Source organism: Nicotiana tabacum, chromosome 10 (genome assembly GCF_000715075.1).
Source record: "Nicotiana tabacum cultivar K326 chromosome 10, ASM71507v2, whole genome shotgun sequence".
NCBI lineage: Eukaryota > Viridiplantae > Streptophyta > Magnoliopsida > Solanales > Solanaceae > Nicotiana > Nicotiana tabacum.
The window spans coordinates 68,437,146-68,458,027 of record NC_134089.1 but is presented as its reverse complement, the minus strand read 5'-3'; the positions used below and the strand labels follow the sequence as shown (position 1 = coordinate 68,458,027).

Sequence of the window (20,882 nt, the reverse complement as noted above, 5' to 3'; positions counted from 1 at the left end):
GTAGTGTGTACGTAGACCTTACCCCTACTCTGGGGAATATAGAGGTTGTTTTCGATAAATTCTCGGCACAATAAGATGAATTTATCTAGGCCTAACTATACATGATTTACAAAAACATGAAAAAACTTACCTGAAAGATCCTCAAAAGATATAGAATACACGTGCAACACACATGCAATATACAAGTTCATAAACTATTTATAAAAAAGCAGGAAAGAAAAATACCTAATCGATGCATCAACAATATCTAATGTCTATGTGGAATAAGGAACTAATTGGTACTTAATTAGTTTAATATCTTCATTTATCTATGCCTAACTATACATGATTGGATACATTAATTACACGAGGTATTTAAACACAGTAATTCCATATATCACTTATAGGAATTACCACATATCCCACGTATTTACGGCATCATGTTGTATTATCATTCATTTAGATGTGTATAGCATTTTTTTGTTAAGGAACGAAACTTTTTTCCACTTAAGTACTCGTATCGCAAATTTTCAATATATTGTCTCCAACAATATCCTTTACGATAATTTCATAAAATTTTATAATTGTAGTTCGCTTACATACTAAAAATCAAATTACAGTGTGATTGTTTTTATCAAGTTTACTTCTTTAATTAATACTTTAAAACTTGTTACTTGTTTCATCTATAACACATAATTCTAATTAATATACAAATTTATTTAAAATGTTAAAAGATGTCATATATTGAGACACTTCTTGTGCCTTTTTTTCTTCTTCTCCATAATCATATTAGTGGTTGAAGGGGATAGGGAGTAGCTTTTATAATTGCACTATAAGTATAAATTTGTTATTCTTTTCATCATTGATTAATATTAAAATAGATACTTCATCCTTTGAACCAAATATGAAGTCTATAAAGTAAATTAAACTTATATGCACCATATTAACGATAAAGAAATAAAACAAATTTTAAAAACTGAAAAGTAAACTTAGTAAGAAAAAATATCAAAAAAAAAGTTTCACTTTAAAAAGATTTTAACTTTAAAATTTAATTTTCAATACAAAAGTGTCAAAAGATTAATTCTTAGAATAATATCTACTAATATACAGAGTAATAAATTAACTAATAAGGATTTGTGATTGAATAGACTGTTGAATAACTAGTAGTAAGAATTTGTGTTGATACAAAACTCGCTGTGAGAAAAAAAAAGAACTAAATAAAGAGAAAATGCAAAGAAGGAAAAGGCTCAATTTTCAGTCGATATATGCTTCTCGAAAGTGCATTACATCAGGTATAAGGAAAAAAGGGAAAAAAGATAATGTACAAAAATCTAACTAGAGGTGTCAGAATAAGATTACTATTAGTTTCAGGACTAAAGTGTAACTTCAGAAACTTTGATGAAGCTTCATTTACAGCATAGACCAAAAGTACACATTTAAATTAATTTCAAATAGGAAGGATTTCTTGAAAATTGTAAGGACTACTATCATTATTTACCAATAAAAAAAGGACCACATGTGCAAAAGTCCCAGAAGGAACATATACTTACTAAAATATCGCAGCCGTCGTGAGCAAACTCAGATTAAAAGCATAAAATATAATTTAGAGTAAATAACTATCCTTTTTATTTTCTCATCAGACAATAAATAACTATCTAATCACAAAGGATTCCCCATATTATCCAAGTCCATTAGTACCCAAATCCTCTTAAGACAGTTCCGTACAGATTTTCTCCTCCATTTCTCTCTCTCTCTCTCTCTCTCTCTCTCTCTCTCTCTCTCTGGTTTCTTCCAGCTCCCCGATTTCAAACTCGCTGCAGATTCAGCTATATTCACTTCGAATTTTACCCACTCATTTCAATTTTGCAATTGTTTCGAATTTTGAAGGCAGAGGGTATATTGGATTTGCGGTGTAGAATATTGATGGCTGCGAGCGCGAACCCCTCGGCGGGTAATAATAACAATAATAGTGGTGGTCAAGAAGGCACCAGCAATGCGAATGGCGCCACCAGTAATGGTCTCTCCGTTCCGGAAAATTCTGTGGTTGGCCCCACACAGGCGGCTCTACGACACAATCCAGGTCTTGCCGTCGATTGGACTCCCGACGAACAGTCTCTCCTCGAAGAATTGCTCGCCAAGTCCGTATAATTCCTTCCTCTTTTTTTATTAGTTTTGTTCCTTCACTCTGTATAAATCTTTCTCTTACTTTTGTAGTCTTCTTTGGAGTTTTAGTATATTTAAGTTTGCTAATGTTCGGTGTCAATTGGTTTGTGAATATAACACCCCATGTATCCTTCAATCTTGTTGTGAAAAAGTGAAGAAACTTTAGAATCTTGTTTTGAGTTCTGAATTTAACAAACTAAATCTAATTCTAGCAAATCCAATTCTTGATGAAGCTCATGTTCATCTGTAATTTGAAGATATAAAGATGTCAGTTTAATATGTCTGCATCTGAGGGGGTTAGTTAGATCCCTGTTGCGCCAAAAATGCTCTCAACTGGCAATGGTACATGACACTCGCAACGGTCTTGGACTTCTGTTTCCTTTTTGTTTGGGCGGATGGGCGAGGAATGCGGAACCCTACAAGTTTTAGGGTACCTTCGTGAAACTTTATATAGTGGATGTATCTTTTTGAATAATTTAGACAAGATGTAAACTGCTTAAAGGTAATCTAATGATTAGTTAATTCTTCATCCTGGTGGATTGTGTTCTGGATGTTGTAATTCACTTCACTATCTTAAAAGTACATTAATAACATCTGTTTTGTGCTTCATTGGCTCCTTGAGCTTTGCATGGGAGTCATTAACACTTCTATGATGATGCATCTTCTGGATGCCAATATTAATATAAAAGTTTATTTACTTCATAACGAAATAGCTATAATGACAATGATCTTGCAACCAACTTGGAAATTTACCCGACAGAGCTTGCTATATTACGTGTAAAGGAGGGAAGAGAATAACCCGATGGCTATAGAAATCCTTGTATCAGTTAATAACTATATGTTATGAATGAAAATGGCCAAGAGGCCACGGTGGGGGACACATTGCGAAAGTTAGCAAATTTTGAGTGGGACATATATTTAGGAGCATGTGAGGCAATTGTATTGAGTGGTCTTGTAATTCCCTCGTCTCCCTTCTTCTCTGGCTTCTCCTCCTTCCTCTGTATCTCTCTCACTCAACCCTCTTATTTCCTTGTTACTGTTTTTATTGCAACTTCCTTACTGTTGTTCCGTGTATTTGATCCTGCAGCTTCAATACACACACACATATATATATTTGATGAAGTGATCCTGCAGCTTCAATATAACTTAGTTGCTCCTTTACAATGTGTTTAGAGTGCTTAGAGTTCAACATATTGGTACTTTCATTGCTCATACTCCATGACTCTGTACTTTTCTACCATGATAAACACTCAACTCAACACCATCTTTGAATTAATGATGGCGATGCAAGAGAATCTCTATCGTCTGCTCCTCCAATCTGACAACGCTTTGTCCTGTGCTTCTTAACTTGATAATGTGGTGTTCGCCTGCTCCAAGCCATTCATTGATGCACAATGAGATCCAACTATCTTTTACCTCTGTGATGGAATCTGATTTGGTTGATATAGAATCATATGAGGACAAGGTATTCAATGAAAGATCTCTACGAATCAGCTATATGTCCAGCACATTGGAGTTCAAGCGCTCTGCTGCTACTGAGATTTTGGCTGTCGAACCTACGGAACCCACACGGAATGAGGTCATTGCTTCCATTATCCCAAAACTAATGTTAGAGGGTAAAAATACCATTTAGGCTGCTACTACTTTTACTACTAACATGCTGGAAGGGTGTGATGCGTTTAGCCCATCATTTTGGAAAACCAGTTCATTACCACAAATGAGGAGAGGTTGGGACTTGGGACTGCTAGGAAATTGTTTGACGAAATGCCCAGTAGATATATGCTTTCCCAGAGTGTTTGTTGTGCTCGTATGGGTGAGATCGAGAAGGTATTAAAATTTTCAGATTTTGATACTTTTCTTTTAATGAAATTGCTGCACCACATCAAGCTGCCTTGGTACATATTTGTCTCAATTTCATCAAATTGAGGAAGGGAACACTATGTTTCGAATATTTAAAGCAAAAAGAGAATCAGGGTTGACGAGATATGGAGTTATCTTCTAGAGATTCTATGATTTTGAACCAGATTATGTTACACTTTACACCATTTTTGGATAGAAATGCGTATGCTGTTAGCTGACTTTAGCGGTGCAACAGGGACATTGAAGTTAAAGCTGAAAGAGGAAATAAATCCTCCATTGATAAACACAAGTGCATAAATTGGCTTGATTAAAAAAAAATCAAGTTCATTGTTTACATTTGTTTTGGAAGTTTAGCAATTTTCATTACATCACAAATGCGAGAATTTTCTCTTGGAATTGAAGCTTCGGGACATGAATCTATTTAGGTTCTTAACATAGGCAAAGAGGAACCGGGCAACTATGAATGGCTGCTTGAAAGATTCTAGGATAGCACGGAAGAAAGTTCACTCAGGGTTGTAAATAGCGTTCGCCTCAACGCTAATAGCGTAAGGCGTAGCGATGCGAGCATCCAACACCGCTTTTTTCCTCTTTGCGATGTGTTTTCAAAATAGCGTTCCCCTCTGCCTGTGTAGTGAGAGACGACTGTAGCGTCACTTTTTTAAAAAATAAAAGAAAAAGCGCAGAGATTAAAAGAAATAGATCCCGGATTAGGGCTTTCAGGGATTTCTTTCTTCTTCAATCTTCAAGCAGTCGAGTAGACTAGCGATTTCTTTCTCCAAGTCAACCCAACCACAATGATTCTTCTTTCTTCTTCATCTCTTCTGCCATTTTCTTCTTCATCCAAGTCGACCCAACCAGGTACGCTTCTCTTCTTCTCCTTTGTTCTTCTGCCATTTTTTTTCTTTCTTCTTCTTTCTTCGGTCTTCTTACTTCTTTCTCCTTTCTTTCTTTTTCTTCTTTTTTTTTCTTTTTTTTTTGTGCTCTGTTTTTGATCAAGCAGCACTCAACAGAGAGTAGCATTCAGCTCTGTTTTTGATCGAGCAACACTATTTATTGAGTTTTTAGTTTTTGAATTGATATATTATTGCTATTGAGTTTTTAGTTATATAAATTTAATATTTTTTTTTTGTATAAATTGTCACTTCACATAAAAAAGGCGAGCGCTTCGCTTCTCACCTCTCGCCTCAGTGAAGCGGGCCCTCATCGCTATTTGTCGCTCACCTCTCGCCTCAGTGAGCGCTCCTCATCTGCTAAATTGGAACCTAATAGGAGGTGAATTTACATGTCACGAATGTTTGCACAGTATTAAGATCATTTGACACTCACTCAGATTGGGAAGAATTTCAAGGACAACAGATTTCCATATGTGCAACTGCTATGTCTGGCATTGTATTCTTTACTAGCCCTTATTTATTGGAAAGGAGTTTGTTAATCACAATGTTGTGAAGAACGTGAAGCGAGGAAAAGCGACAACCCCCATTTCATGAGAAGGGAGAAGCGAGAAGCGAGAAGCGAAGCGCTCACGTTTTTTAAGTGAAGCGGAATTAAAAAAAATTTAAAATAAATAGTGCATAGATAACACATGTAATTGCAAGCAAATGTTCAATACTTCAATTAAAAAACTAAAGAGTAGCATCAATTAAAGCACAAAATGAGCATCCTATTCTTCTGCAAGATTGTCAAATTCTTGTATTCCACTATCATTATTATATTACTCGTCATCTTCTTCAACTTCTTCTTCTTCATCAACTAGGAACAAAGTTGGGCAGAAATTTTGGGCAGAAATCGGAAAAACAGAATTATTCTGAAAAAAATTTGCCAGCATTTCGGCGCTTTTTGGACGTTTAGAAAGAAAAAGAAAAAGAAAAAGAAAAAGAAGAAAAAGAAGAAGAAGAAGAATGAAAATCAAAAGTGCAGAACATACCTGTTGAAAGTTGTTGTTGTACTGTTGAAGAAGAAGAAGAACAACCCTAGTTTGAAGAAGAGAAATCGCTGGTGTTGTTTGAAGTTAATGAAAAAGAGAGGAAGAAATCGCTGTTGTTGTTTGAAGAACCCTAGTTTCTCGCTGCTGTTGAAGTCTCGAAGAAGTCGAAGAAGTCCTGACTGTTTAGAATACCAAGTTTTTAATAAAATAGGGCTTTGGGTATTTTAAACAAAGAAGCGGACGCTTCACTGCTTCTCGCTTTTTACAGAGAAGCGGTTGCTTTTTCGTACCAGAGTCGCTTTTAATGGCAGAAGCGATGAACTGTGCGCGCCGCTTCGATTCTCGCTTAAAGCGAGGAAGCGCTCGCTTTTTTAATCACTGGTTAATCAACAGACTCTAGCCGAGTTGTGTTCATAGAAAGGAGAGATTGTTGGCATCTCCCCCGATAGGGACGGGAACAGCCTTCAGGATTTATCTCTTACCAGACACATCCGGGATCTTACCAAATTTAAAGTTTATCAAAAAACAGACTCTAGCCGAGTTGAGAGCTAAGCAGGTAAAAGAAGTTGACGTTGCTGGTACTGCATGTCGAGATCAGATGGAGGAGTACATTTCCTTTATAATAAATGAGATGAAGGCTAGAGGATTCATATTTTGGCTTACTAGAGTTGAATTGAGCCTTAATATTGGTTGAAACCATACATTGATGATTTTCTTGTTGAGCTTGGTGGGACATGTGTAAAGTAAAGTCCCTAATGGTTATTCCCAAGTTTTGTTAGCAAGCGTAAAGAGGCAAACAATATTGTGAAGCAAGCTTTTGGAGGTCATTTTGTTAATGAACTGTTGTATTGCAATCGTGGGCATTGTTCCGAGACTTGCACGATGCTACTTGACTTGAGTTTGGAGATTGGGGTGTTGACTGTTGACAACCTAGACATAACTCTGGAATCTTTCGCAAAGGTTAAATTTCATGCTTGAATTTCAGTTTTGAGATGGATTTGATATGCATATATTAAACTTGAGAAAAATTCGGTGATCCATCAAGGCATAGAAAATGATAATCCAAATTGTTTTTATGAGTTGTAATTCTTTGATTCATACCTTTATTCTTTTCGTGAATCCCTTTCTGCAGAAAAAGTAAATATCAATAGGGATACATGTGACCCTATATTGAGGGAAGCCTGGAATTCAGGACCTTCGACGAATTGGTTGTTCCCCATGAGCTCATTCCTGTGGGCTGTGGATAATTCTCTCTGATGATTGGCTGTAAGTCTAATTTTTGAGAATGGAAATATAAGGTCAGTGCACTTTTGTATTAAGGAAATCCTGCTTGAGTTGGAGCCACAATCTTCCTCCATGTCTGATGGTTTACACTTAGGCTGGCATTTCGTGGAAGAAGAGAAGTCAAGTGTTGGGAAGAAATTATGTTTCTTTACCTTATGGGTGAGATAGATGCTAAAACATTGACATATGCTTGAACTTTGGTCAACAGGATGCTTGTGTCCAGCTTTCTTTTCTCTCGTGATAGTCCACAAGAATCAAACAGATTGGAGAGCAAAGCGCTGCTGATTTATCTTCCAAATGGAATTCCTATATCTCCCATTCCTTTAACATAGAAGTGTCAACTAAGTTGCTGAATGATGGAAGTTCTCAATTGAAGGATTATCATCCCAGTGAAGTGCTAATAAAGCATTTTTATTTGTTGATTCCCAGTCAGAATTTAACGATCTTGATTTTTTCTTAAATCTGAAGGAGTATGTTCCACTTCTTGAAGGAGAGACAAGAGGAAGCAAGTGATGGAGCGGAAAGTGACAAATATTTTATGAGAGTGTTCCTCTTTCCTGGTTAATATTGCTCTATTCGAACCACGAGGGTAAGGTTCTTTTTGAGGCGGGGTAATGAAATTGGCCAAGAGGCCATGATGAAGGACACATTTGAAAGTTAGCAAATGATGTATGGGACCCGGGTTAGGAGCATGTGAGGCAATTATATTGAGTAGTCTCTGTGCTTCTTCCCCTTTCTCTCTATCTGTCCCTTTCTCCCCCTCTTCTTTCCTTGTTACTGTTCTAATTGCAACTTCCTTACTGCTCCGTGTGTTTGATTCTGCAATTCAATATAATTTAGTTGCTCCATTACAATGTGTGTTGCGTGATTAGAGTTCAATACAAACTACACTCTATGTAGATGAGCAAATATCATCTGGTACTTTGTTTTTCTTGTTATTAGAGTTTGATAAAGCCTTATTAATTATTATAAATATGAATGTCCTAGATATGGTCAACTGAACCATGCATTTAGCCCAGTACGACAATTCTTTCTGTTGGTTGATCAGTATTTGTTTCAATTTGCTGCATGCATTGTCAAGCAGCATCACTTACGCCAATTGTGCATTCTTAATATCTGTGTCATGGTTAACTTCTGATTTGCTTCCTATTGAAATGAACTGTTAAATGATGACAGGAATTTTACTTTTGCAGATATGCAACAGAAAGCAACATATCTAGGTATGCTAAAATTGCAATGCAGTTAAAAGACAAGACTGTTCGAGATGTAGCATTGAGATGTAGATGGATGACTGTAAGTTCTCTTATTCTTTTTTAACCAATTTATCCACATAACATAGTTAGCGGAGTAATATAGATGTTATAGATAAATGTTGTAGTACAGGCCAAACCGCGAAGGTGTGTGCCTCATATCCTGTGGGCTCTATCTTGAGGAGGATGAATCTAATAATAAATGAAGCTAGCAAAGCGATATATAAATTGTACATTATGATGATTTTATTAAGATTAAAAAAAAAGGAAGTTATAAAAGAAAACTTGTCTATAAACCTCAATTTAAAACATAAAACTGAACTTTTGCTATGTATCAGAAACTCTGAATGATTCCTGAATGTGATTTATATGTTTTTTGCTTCTTGTATTCCACATATTTGTAGTTTTTTTTGGATTTCTCTACCACATATTTATTGTGTGTGTTAATAGGTATTTTTTCATGCATTGCATGTATGATCCCCCCCCCCCCCCTTCCTCCTCTTTGTTTGCTCCATTCTTCGCTAAGTCCGTCCTTCAATTTCATTTACCCTTAAAGCCCAAGACTATCTTTGACAAAACTGTAGTTGAAGAAGTTCCCTTTTGGTGAAATCACAAAATTTTAGAAAGGATTTAAATGAGAAAGTGAAAGGTTTACCCCTTTTGGGTTTAAAGGGCCCTGCCTTCCCTGAGGCCTGAACAGGGTTCCTCAATGTTTGTAAAAAATGGTATTGCTATTTTAACTTCTCCATAAAGAATAATATAATACTACTGTGTGCGGACAAATGCAGCTAGTGGTTTTGTTAGAACAGCCTTCTGAAGCTGGAAGGCATTACATTCCCTTCTTTTGCAACTAAATCCAGCTATTTTGGTTTGCTTTAATAACATTTAGCTGTTCATTCTTCTTTTACTTTTTCCTTGTGGCAGAAAAAGGAGATTGGGAAGCGCAGAAAAGATGATCATAACTCAAGGAAAAATAAAGACAAAAAGGTATTGCAGTTTTCTGGGTTGCATAGTTGTCAGTTTTTTTTTCTTTTCCTAAGCCTACTAAAATATGAGGGTGTTTTCTGTCATTGTGTCTGTTGAAATTTCCACCTACTTTTGTGTGCTACAGTATAGACCCATATGCAGCCATGTCCATATCAATGTGGAGAGGTCATTGGTTTCATTTTGTCATTTACCTGCAAGTATTAAGTGTGTCTTTGTCGACTGTAGACTGACTGTTGTACGTTACAGTATAGACCCACATGTTGCCATGCCCATATCACTGTGAAGAGGTCATTGATTTCATTTTTTCATTTAACTGTTGAAGTATTATGCATCATAATGTTGATGACAGAATATTAAATTCATCGAATGGGCAAAACTGGGATCTTTATTTGTTTAATAAGAAACTTAGATGTTCACAAGCAAATGGATTACTGGCATTTTTGGTTAAGCTGAATTACATTTTTTAAAAGCTATCTCAGTATTGCTTCCTGATATTTGTGCCGCTCTTCTGGTATGCAATTTGCAATTCCCTTCAACGTAGCTGTCCTGGTCATTCCTTACTGCGATTCTCTCTTTGAGCACTAATATATACGCCCCACGTCCAATGAATTCCTATATTCTATTTGTATTGTCTCAGTCATGTCGGCTTTTCCGTGGGGGAAGTTCGTCGCAAGGCTCTTCAGTACCTTTCAATATTCTGTCAAGAAAGGTTTATTGGTTCGCCGTTTAATCTTAAAGTAAGTTCAAAAGTCATCTTTATCTCCACATGTGACCCACTTCTGTTTAAACACAATAAAACTGTTACCTTAATACCTATGCTCTAGCAATCAAGGGTTTGACCTAGTGGTCAATGAAGTGGGTTTAAATCTTGGAGGCCAGGGTTCACTTCCTAGCAGAGACACAAAACACTAGGTGATTTCTTTTCATCTGCTTAAACTTTGGTGAGCAGAGTTACTCGGTACCTATGTTGATGGGAGGTAGCAGATTATTGATGGAATAATCAAGGTGTGCACAAGCTGCCTGGCACCCCTTTATTCCAAAAAAGAAGAAAAATAAAAATACCTATGCTCTATCAAAGTAGGCCATTGTAATTGGGACAGAGAGAATTGAAGAGGCCCTAGTCTCTCTGTTTCTTTGTTTCAAACATGTCTTTACCATGTGGCTTTGTGGGAACTAAGGTAGCAATTAGCTTTATTTTCTAAATGGTGCGGAAATCCTTAGGTGTTGAGGGCAGAAGTAGAAAATTGATTGCAGCAGCCAGCTGTACTACTAGCTTGTATGTGGTAGGCTTTGTGGATGAATAAGTAGAGGGTGAAAGGAATGATCTTATTATTTGAAATTGAAATGTGGAAATGCACAATTATAGACTGTTGGATGAGCTTGATTTAAGAGTTCCCCCTTGACTTTGTGCACAGGAGAAAAAGTATGATGGTGCTTTCTTTGCACAGGAAAAAAGAAGAAGGTTTTGCTGGACTTTCAGTACGTTTTGGTTAAAGGATAAAAGAAGGAAGGGAAGGAGAATGTGCAGATAAAAAGAGAGGAATGGGACGAAAAAAGGAGAAAATCATTAACATTTTGTGTCTATCAGTATGGAGAGAAAAAGAAAGAGAAATTCACATCATTAGACATTGATATCCTTAATATATGTTTACTTTTTGATCATATTCTGGAGCTCCATTTGGCATTGTAGAAAACATTACTAAAAGATATTAGGTCCCTTCCCACTTTTTGTTTCAAGTCGACCCCACCCAAGAAAACATGCAAAGTCAAAAGGGGAATTTTCTAATTGTTTTCTTCTTAAGTGCTTCTTAGTGAGTGAAGGATCATTTTGTTCTGCAATGGGTTTTAGGTTTGCCAAGTATGTTTCAAGATCAGTGTCAGATTGAAACAATCAAAAAATAAAAAAGAGGATCAGTGTCAGATTGAAAAATAAATCTCTGCAAATATCATGACTAGCTGGATGGTTCTCCCCGTACCAAAAATGAAACTGGACTTGAGCCTCTTATAACATCCATCCCTTTTATTTGTGATGTTCTTCTTTCTCTTTCCATCCAAATACAGAAGAATAGCTCTTGAAATCTACCTCTTTGGCCAGCAAATAATACTGGTGAGATGTCACTCAATTCCTCCAGACTTGGGCAACTTTCTTATTCCCACACACAAACACAAAAAGAAGGTTCTATATCTCAATAAACCAGTCATAATGGAGGAGAGATGGTCCACTGTTTCTGCAGCTTTCTTGCAGAACATACAATTAGCACTAGTTCTTTTCCTCTCTCCGAAGTTGTCACCTGTAAGGGGACTTTGAAAGCAAAAATAGGACGCTTTACTTGGTCCTTCACTTTTCCAATTATTTTCAAATGAAAAGGTGTCTCGTCTGTGCTGCTAAGGGCATGATACTGAGACTTCAGAATATGAGCCGCTGCTATGCCTTTTGACTAAGCAGGATTCAGCTCCTCAAGTTGTGCAATGAGCTTGAAAAAGAAAGAAAAAATAACGGACTCCACCTCCCAGCCTGTGCTATCCTTCAAAAACAGGAACGGATGTGAGTTACATTATGTGAAAAGTGACAACTGCATTTTGAGATACAAAAATTTCCGGTTGTCCTTATTTCTTCTATACTGGTATCTCACAGATACATGCTCCCCCCTCCCTTTCGGAAGGAGGCCACGGTATCTTACTGATGGCTCTCTGCCCCCTTCGAAGGATTCTTTTTTTGCCTTCCATCCTTCAGCTTTTAAGGTCACATTTCTCGTTTTGATGTTGGATCGATCTCATTAGATAAGAACTCGATATGTCTAGGTACTTGGGGCGCCAAAAACTGTACAGACCCACAAAAACACACCCACACACACCCGCACACACTCTCTCTCTCTCTCTCGCACACACACACACAGATTCATACTCTACATGCACACATGTCCAACTGGACAAAAAATACATTTTGCTCTCAGGAAAATCCTATTATTTACTATATACTTGCATCTGTTATATGGAGATTTGGTGGGCACGTAGAGAGAAACTATCAGTAACATGAGAACCCTTTAGTATGAAAACGCACGACCTTAAGCTTTTGGGGTGGATGCTCAGAGTCTTTCAAACCATTTTTACATCAATGTAATAGGAATCACTGGTCGATGTCCAATTGACTTGCACAGGCGTTGTAGTTTTCGTGGGTTCTTACTCCATTTGCTCCTCTAGCTTTAAGTCACCTTCACTTCCAAATATTAGTGTGATTAAAGCCAGATTTCATACCCTAGTTGAAACTATCTACATGTAGATATTCCATCAATGCTCATTTTTGACATGTGATGTTTGGTCATAAAGAAAACTACATAGCGGTACAAGTTTCTTCTTGAAGTCATATCATGACCTTTCCTCTTCAATTTGGTTTGCAGTTTGTAAGTTTTGATGATTAAGAAAAATGAAAGAGCTGTTGCCAATTTCATGTTTCTTGATATACGAATCTGCTGGTGCTTCAGTGCTTGTGGCTATTTCCCTTATCTAATCTTTCATTAGGTAGGACAGCCCAAAAGCTGGGGTTTTAAAGTGTTGCTGACTTAATTTCTGAGGAAGAAATGACTTGCACCTTTAGCTAAGTCCTCGTTAAATACAAAGGGTATATCCGCCTTCTTAGACTGCTATGGACCTACGGTTTCTTTTCAATTCCAGATTCTAAGTCCTCTTTGAGTGCGTAGGGCTTATGAGCATCTCTGGACTGTTGTGCATCCATGATTTCTCATCAACTCCAGCTTCTCTTCGACAGCTTGGTGGAATAATTTGAGATTCATTGCTCAAATTACTTGTGGATCGACTAGTTTTTTTCCAAATACCTGAGAGAAATATTTACTTGCAACTGAGCTACGCCTTCTTGGAAAATATTATTCTTATTTGGTATTATTTTAATAAGGCAGTCCTGTACAGTTTTGTCAGTAATAACTTCTTTGTCATGCTTCCCTTGTTTTTGGTTTTAGGAAAAAGTTACAGATTCTATGCAAAAATCTACCCATGTTGCTAATCGTGCAAATGGTCCTCCCTATGCTCAATCTGTTATGTCAATGGACAGTGATGATGGAATTTCCTACAAAGGTTGGTTCTTATTCACACTTCTGGCTTTACATTTAAAATTGAGTGAAATCCCATGTTCTTGAGAGTCTTGCTTTTTTCTAGATAGACATGCCTGGAATTGAACTTAGAGGAAAGTTTACGTAATTGGAAAGATGAAAGGATAGAGAGGATGATTAGCACATCACCTTTTGACTGCTACATGCATAATCCGAGATTATCATGTCTGGCATTAGTTGTGCGCGTTGCTTGATGCGTCAATATGCATGTGTTGTTGGACTTTAGAAGCCATCTTTTTCTTTCTTCCAGAAGGTATTTTTGTATATAAGTTTCATCCCGAGATTATACCTCTTCTCAGATTTCCTTAAAGTTGAAAAGCTAGACTGGTGGAGATGTGAAAATCAATAGCTCGATTATCAAATTTTCATCTGTTTTCCAATAAAAGTGCGAAGTTCCTAATTTTCTATTGACATGTTTAATGGTCCGGCCAATTTATTAGTTCTGAAAATTGATGCTAATCAAGAACTTTGAACTCAATTCTTAACAGAATCCATTTGAACTTCTGTTGTGCGAAGGTGATCCAATTGTTTTCATAATTCACGATTAGCTGAAGTTTGTAATATTGGAAATAATATGATCAGGAATGCTCTTTATCACTTTGGAAGAGCTAGTTCCTCGGTGAATGCACAGACGATATCATCTAGTATGGAGAATAACAAGAAAATGATTTCTCTTTTTCCTACGGAAGTTAATATACAAGTCAAGAGGAATGTAGCATAGAAGATGTCATGTTGTATGTAAAAGATGTCATGTAGCATGGAGATATCTTCGGTCCTCCATGGATTAATCAAGGAACACTCTTTTTCCCTTAGCACTTATAATCGTAACAATCAATAGATTCAAAATGGAAAAAGGGCGAGAAGGAGCAGTCAGTATTACTGTTTTGATATGAAACTGTAAAGACTATATCTTCTGAGTTTTCTTTCCTTCTCTTGTATCTTTTTTTTTTTTTTTTTTGAGAAGGTAACATTTGTTGCATATATATTAACTGTATCAAAACAGAAATAATTAACCATAATTACAAAGGGTGGTACAGGAAGATTCTCAAGTCCTTACAAGGATCCTAAAACATCAACAAAAGACTTCTCTTGTATCTTTTTGTGGGAATTTCTGAGGAGTGTGTGCATCTTGTTACTTTTGCAGCCATTGGTGGTACCACCGGACAGCTTCTTGAGCAAAATGCTCAGGCCTTGGATCAAATATCTGCAAATTTTGCTGTTTTTAAGGTCAGATGACGGTTCTTCACAATTTCATTTCCACTGCCTCACCTCCGTTTCTTTGTGAGAGATGACACAAATGGTGTCGGATCAAATACGTGAACAAACCATACGAGTCATTTTCTGTTTTTTCTTTTACTCCCTTGACCAATTATATGCGATATAACTGAAATGGTAGACTGAACAAGAAGTATGTTTAAAAAAATAATTGGTAATTTATTAAGATGGTGGAAGCATCAATCATTACGAGTTCAATTGTTTAAATGAACTTAAGTTCTGAAAGAAGTGAGAATTGCATTAAGTCATGTCTAACATTTCGAGATGTACCAGAAAGTTTCATATAAGATGGGATGGAAGGAATAGTATTTCCATAAAAACTGAGAATATTTACCTCTTATTCTGTTTTTTATATGAACATTACTTTACCCTTCTTGACCATTTGGTTTAGATCAAGTGTAACAAAGATATTGAAATCATTGAGCTTCATTCCATCATCCTGCTGTTAATACTTGCTAGCAAGATCCCCTCTTTTTATTTCACTCACCCACTGCATGGTATGTTGCAATTACTCCTTTTATGTACTGCTAAGGTCAAGTCAGCTGTACTTTCCGTGTTAAACCCATGTGGATAGATTGTTACTCATGCATCATTTGGTTATTGGTAGTATTGACATCTTTCTTATTTTTGTTTCGGTGCAGATCCAAGAAAACATTAACCTTTTCACTCAAGCTCGAAACAATATCCTCAGCATCTTAAATGAGTATGTTGTGGTTCATCCTTCCCCCTCTCACTGGATATGTATGTGTGTATGCTTTTATGCAGTGAATATATGTAATGAAGCTTATGCCATCTCTTTAGCATAAATGAATCTTATTTGCAGTGAGTGATACATGCTTTTATTAAGTGGTACTTTTGCATGCATTGTCATCTAGTTTTGCTCAAACTTATGTAATCTGTTTGCATTATGTATGGCTTGACTTTCAACTTTTATAAGCATATCGTGAATGTCTTCAACTCCTCTTGATTGTCCATATTGGCTAATATGTCTTGTTGCAGCTTGGTTTAAAATGGGAATTCTCTAAAATTGTGAAAATATGAACCATGACTTGCGCATTGTAATTGAAAACATATGTGAAATGACTTTCGAGATTAGGAAGAAATTTGCCTCTCATACTTATAGCCTGTTTGACCAAGCTTCTTTTTGGCAAAAGTGCTTTTTTTTGGCCAAAAGCACTCTTGGCCAAAAATTGAGGTGTTTGGCCAAACTTTTGGAAGGAAAAAAAAAGTGCTTTTGAGGAGAAGCAGAAGCAGTTTTGGAGAAGCAGAAAAAAGTAGTTTCTCTCCAAAAGCACTTTTTTGATAAGCACTTTTGAGAAAAATACACTTAGAAGCAGTTTTTTTAAAACTTGGCCAAACACTAATTGCTGCTTAGAAGTGCTTTTCAAACTAATTAGCCAAACACAAACTGCTTCTCACCAAAAGTACTTTTGAGAAAAGCACTTTTGAAAAAAAAAAATTCTCAAAATAAGCTGATTTTTGCAGCTTGGCCAAACGGGCTATTAACCTGAAAGATCCCTAATCATTGAAGTCTTTTACAGATCTGTTAATAAAGTATTTGCTTGTGCTATATGCTAAACATGAATCTTGAATGAATGATTTTTTTATCTCCTTCAACCGAAATGTTTTGCTTTAATATGTGTCAACTTATAAATTGTGGAAAATAATACTTGACGATGCATTCCTGTTTTAGCCTTTACTGTAATTCTACTCGTTTTGCTATTTCAATGCATGCTAAGATAAACCATTTCTTGCAGTCTGAATGACATGCCAGAAATAATGAAGCAGATGCCACCCCTCCCTGTAAAGCTAAATGACGAGCTTGCTAGCTTAATCATTCCGTCTCGGCCACCCTTGCCAAATAAATCATGAGATCCTGGTTTCTATAGGGCTTGGGCTATGGATAGATGTTTCTTAGATTTTACTGAAGTTGAGATCCTATGGATTACTTAGATAGCATAATAAAATAGTGAATCTAGTCTAGTTATTCCTCGTGGAAATATGTATCAAGATAAGTTCCTTTGGGCTGTTAGGACTCTCCATTTGTTTACATTAGTTAATTCTCTTTTTATATTATGTAGTTTTGTGTTTGATGTTGATTTATTTTAGCTAGCTGGGTTAGCATGTGCATATAGTTGGAGTAGGAAAGATTGCTGTTTCTGTAAATTAATTGATGCAAATAAGTTAAATCCACTGTTTTTTTTGCAATGCACAATTGTTACGGACTAAAATTCTTTCCCTGGCAAAGGCAAACTCCTCTTTTCCCTTCTTGTATATGGTATAGTGAGGGTGTGCCCGGGCCAATTGCCATAGCTAACATTGTAAAGTACTCTTTTTCTCCTCTAAAGTTATTTGGGGCAATTAATTATAAAGTTTGGTTGTAGCAGTTGAGGTCCTTGAGGATTAAAGCATCTATAAAAGATAGCAATGAACAATGGACTAGTTGATCAAAGATAAAAGTCCCTTGGTGATTTAAAGCTTTTGACTTTGGTAATCCAAATGTCACTATTTGCATGATGAAGGCTGATATATTCTCTTCTTCCTTTTTTTTTAACCAAAAAAAGGGTTTATATTGAGAAACTATAAGTTATATCCATTTATAAGTAGCTTATTAGAAAAATTAGTTAATTCATAAAATATTATTAATATTAGTCAATTAGCTATTTGTAGCAAAGAAAAGGTCAAATTTTTATTTTCTTTTGAGTGAGTGTTATTAGAATAGATTGTATATATCTTGAGTTTGAATCTCAGTTTTGGGATGATTTGGTGGAGTTTTGAGGTGATTTGAATTGAAAATTCGAAGTAAAGCTGAACATGGAAAATAATAATACGTGTATCACATATGTATCATATTTATATCAAATGTGTATCACATGTATATCTATGCATACCTGTGTCTGAGATACATACGTGATACAAGTTTGATACATGTGTCGCAGAAGAATCTTTTAAACTTGATTTTAACTACGAATTTTGATGTCAAATCACCTCTAGTCTTGCTCAAATTTGGTATATTGCCTCATCTATACGTTATCAACGAATTCCAACCATACCCATGGAAAAAGAAATCCTTTTTAATAAATATTTTATATTATTGGTAGTGAAATTTGACTCTAAACTAGTCTAACTCGCCTTCAAACTTCGTTAAATTTTGTATATTGCCTCATATATATATTTTCAATGAATCACAACAATACCCGTTGGCAAAAAACTTTTTTTTGCCTATATTTTTTGAATGTTATATATTATTGGTAATTGTTTTGGCTATTTAAGTAGTAATGACTAACATGGCTAGTAATTGGTAAATATTGTCTTTCTTTGGTATATTCCCGTAAGATAAACTACCTAAATTGTCATTCTAAAAGCAATTTCAACCAAAACTAGCCCAAACAAAATATCTACCAAAAATAGCCCAAATGTCATGTAACAACCGGACTGACCGTTTTGAGCTTTTGCACTTTGCTCGCCAGTTCTCGGGCATGGCTTGTCCCGTGTGATGTATTATGACTTATGTAAAACGTTGGCTTTGGTTTTCAGGGTAATCAGAATGAATTTGGAAGAACAATTCTCAGTTTGAAGCGTGAAATTTGAAAGGTTTGACCAAGATTTGACTTGATTGTATATGATCTCGGAGCAGAATTTTTATGATTTGGTTAGCTCTGTTAGGTGATTTGGGACTTAGGAGCGTGATCAGAAATGCATTTTGGAAGTCCGTGGAAGGTTTAGGCTTGAATTGGCGAAATTGAGATTTTAGCATCTTCCGGTTGATAGGTGAGATTTTGATATAGGGGTCGGAATGGAATTTCGAAAGTTGCAGTAGCTCCATTGTGTCATTTATGACGTGAGTGCAAAATTTCAAGTCATTCGGACGTGGTTTGGCTGGGTTTTTGATCAAAAGCGGAATTTGAAAGTTCTTGAAATTCTTAGGCTTGAATCCGATGTGATTTTGGTGTTTTAAGGTTGTTTTGAGCGTTACGAAGGTTGGAACAAGTTTGGATGAGGTTATGGGATGTGTTGGCATGTTTTGTTGAGGTCCCGAGGGCCTCAAGTGAGTTTCGGATGGTTAAACAAATCAATTTGGGACTTTGGACTTGGCAGTTTTTGCTAGTTTTGTGTTGCAGACAAATTGTTCTTCGCATTCGCGGTCAGGGACTCGCGTTCGCGAAGGGTGTTTTTATATGTTGATATTTTTGTTTTACGCGTTCGTGAGGAAGGGGATGCGAACCCGAAGGTAGAGGCTTCATGTGCATTGCGGACGCGAGGCTGGGGTCGCGTTCGCGAAGAGGAGTAAGGTCGTTGGGCACCCCAGACCCATGTGATATGCGTCCGCGAGAGTTGGACCGCGTTCGCGAAAGCCTGGTAAGGCGAAGCATCGCGTTCGCATGGAAATTGTACGCGTTTGCGAAGGAAAAAATGGAGAGCCAGTGAATTTGGTCTATGCGAACGCGAGAGACCGGTCGCGTTCGCGAAGAAGGTAATTTTACTTGGGGTTGAATGTTTAAAAGTGAGTTTCGCGAGCTTTGGTCTATTTTCTCCATTGTTGAACGATTTTGGAGCTTTTGAGAAAGATTGAAGAGGGAATCGAAGGGTAACACTTGGAGGTAAGATTTTTAAACGCTATACTCGATCCTATGTTGATTCTTACTTGTTTAATCATGAAATATGTGGAAATTAAAGCCTAAAATTGGGGTATTAGTGCTTGAAATTGGAGAGTGTAAATGGAAAATTTGAGGGGACAATTGAGGCCCAATTTTGATGTTCTTGGTATGTATAGACTCGTGAGAGATGAGGATTCCATTAATGTTAATTTCGTCGGATTCCAAGATGTGGGCCCGGGGCCCGGGTTTGAGCAATTTCGGGATTTTTGATGTAAATTGGATATTTTCGAGTGAGCTTTGTTCCCTTAGCATATTCTAATGGTTATGTACTGATTGTGGCTAGATTTGGAGCATCTGCAGGTCGATTTGTGAGGGCAAAGGCATCGCGGGTTAGAGTTTGGACCGGATCGAGGTAAGTGATGATTGTAAATGCTGTCCCGAGTGTTTGAAACCCCAGATTTCACATCGTTGTGGTACTTAAGGTGACACAAACTCTAGATGACGAGCGTGGAGTCTGCACCGTTGGAGATTGTGACTTGGTCCGTCCCGTACGACTGTTAAGTCGCGTATTTGATTTGAAATCTTATGATATTTCATATTTTTACTATTCCGTGTCGTACGACTGTTGTGCCGACCTGTTGAGACCCTTAGGAGAATTTTACTATTCTTCCTCACTCTATTTGTTTTGAAAGCATATCCGCAGTCATGATTTACCTGTTTATTGTCTAAACCTGGTTTTATCACTTAAATTCTTAAAATGTGAAAACTGTTTTGGGCTGAGTTCCCTATTTTACTGATGGTCTGAGTGATTGAGAGGTTGATGACTGAGATAGACCGAGGGTCTGATTGTGAGGGTATTGACTGAGATAGACCGAGGGTCTGATGGTGAGGTTAATGACGGAGAGAGGCCGAGGGCCTGGTTGTGAGGATTATATATTTATGGATATATATATATATGTGTGTAGCGATATATATATATATTGGATCGGGCTGCACACCGCAGCAATATATTGGATCGGGCTGCACGACGCAACAATATAGCGCTTGGGCTATAGGAGCCCCTCCGGAGTCTGCACACCCCCAGTGAGCGCAGTCGACTATATATATTTACGAATCACGCCGCAGCGATATCTAGATCGGGTTGCGTGCCGCAGCAGTTATTATATGGTACTTATTGAGTATGAGTGTTGAGTGTGAGCGCTGATTGATGAGAGTTGAGTCTCGAGTGACTGAGAGGCTTGCCCGAGGGGCTGTATACATATATGAGTGATACTTTGCCCGATGGGCTTGTTTTAGGAAATTGCTGTTTCCACTCCTCTTTATACTGAGCCTCTGTTGAAAATATTGAACAAATGCTTTTAAACAACTTTCATTTAAGCTGGAGTTTTTATGAGATGTTCGAAATTGAATCATTGATTTGGTTTTGTTATTTCCACTG

At 36.8% G+C, this 20,882-nt stretch overlaps 1 protein-coding gene and 1 pseudogene across 1 annotated transcript; both read left to right on the top strand.

The window, feature by feature from the left end:
* The first annotated feature begins 1,649 nt into the window (after positions 1–1,649).
* On the top strand, positions 1,650–17,054 carry LOC107764091 (uncharacterized). The gene is made up of 7 exons (XM_016582617.2): positions 1,650–2,117; positions 8,404–8,503; positions 9,385–9,447; positions 13,422–13,536; positions 14,716–14,798; positions 15,488–15,549; positions 16,604–17,054. Exons 1-7 carry the CDS (start codon positions 1,903–1,905, stop codon positions 16,716–16,718), a joined length of 753 nt encoding a protein of 250 aa, XP_016438103.2. The 5' UTR covers positions 1,650–1,902; the 3' UTR covers positions 16,719–17,054.
* On the top strand, positions 6,334–6,445 carry LOC142165633 (U6atac minor spliceosomal RNA; annotated as a pseudogene).
* Positions 17,055–20,882: the final 3,828 nt, after the last annotated feature.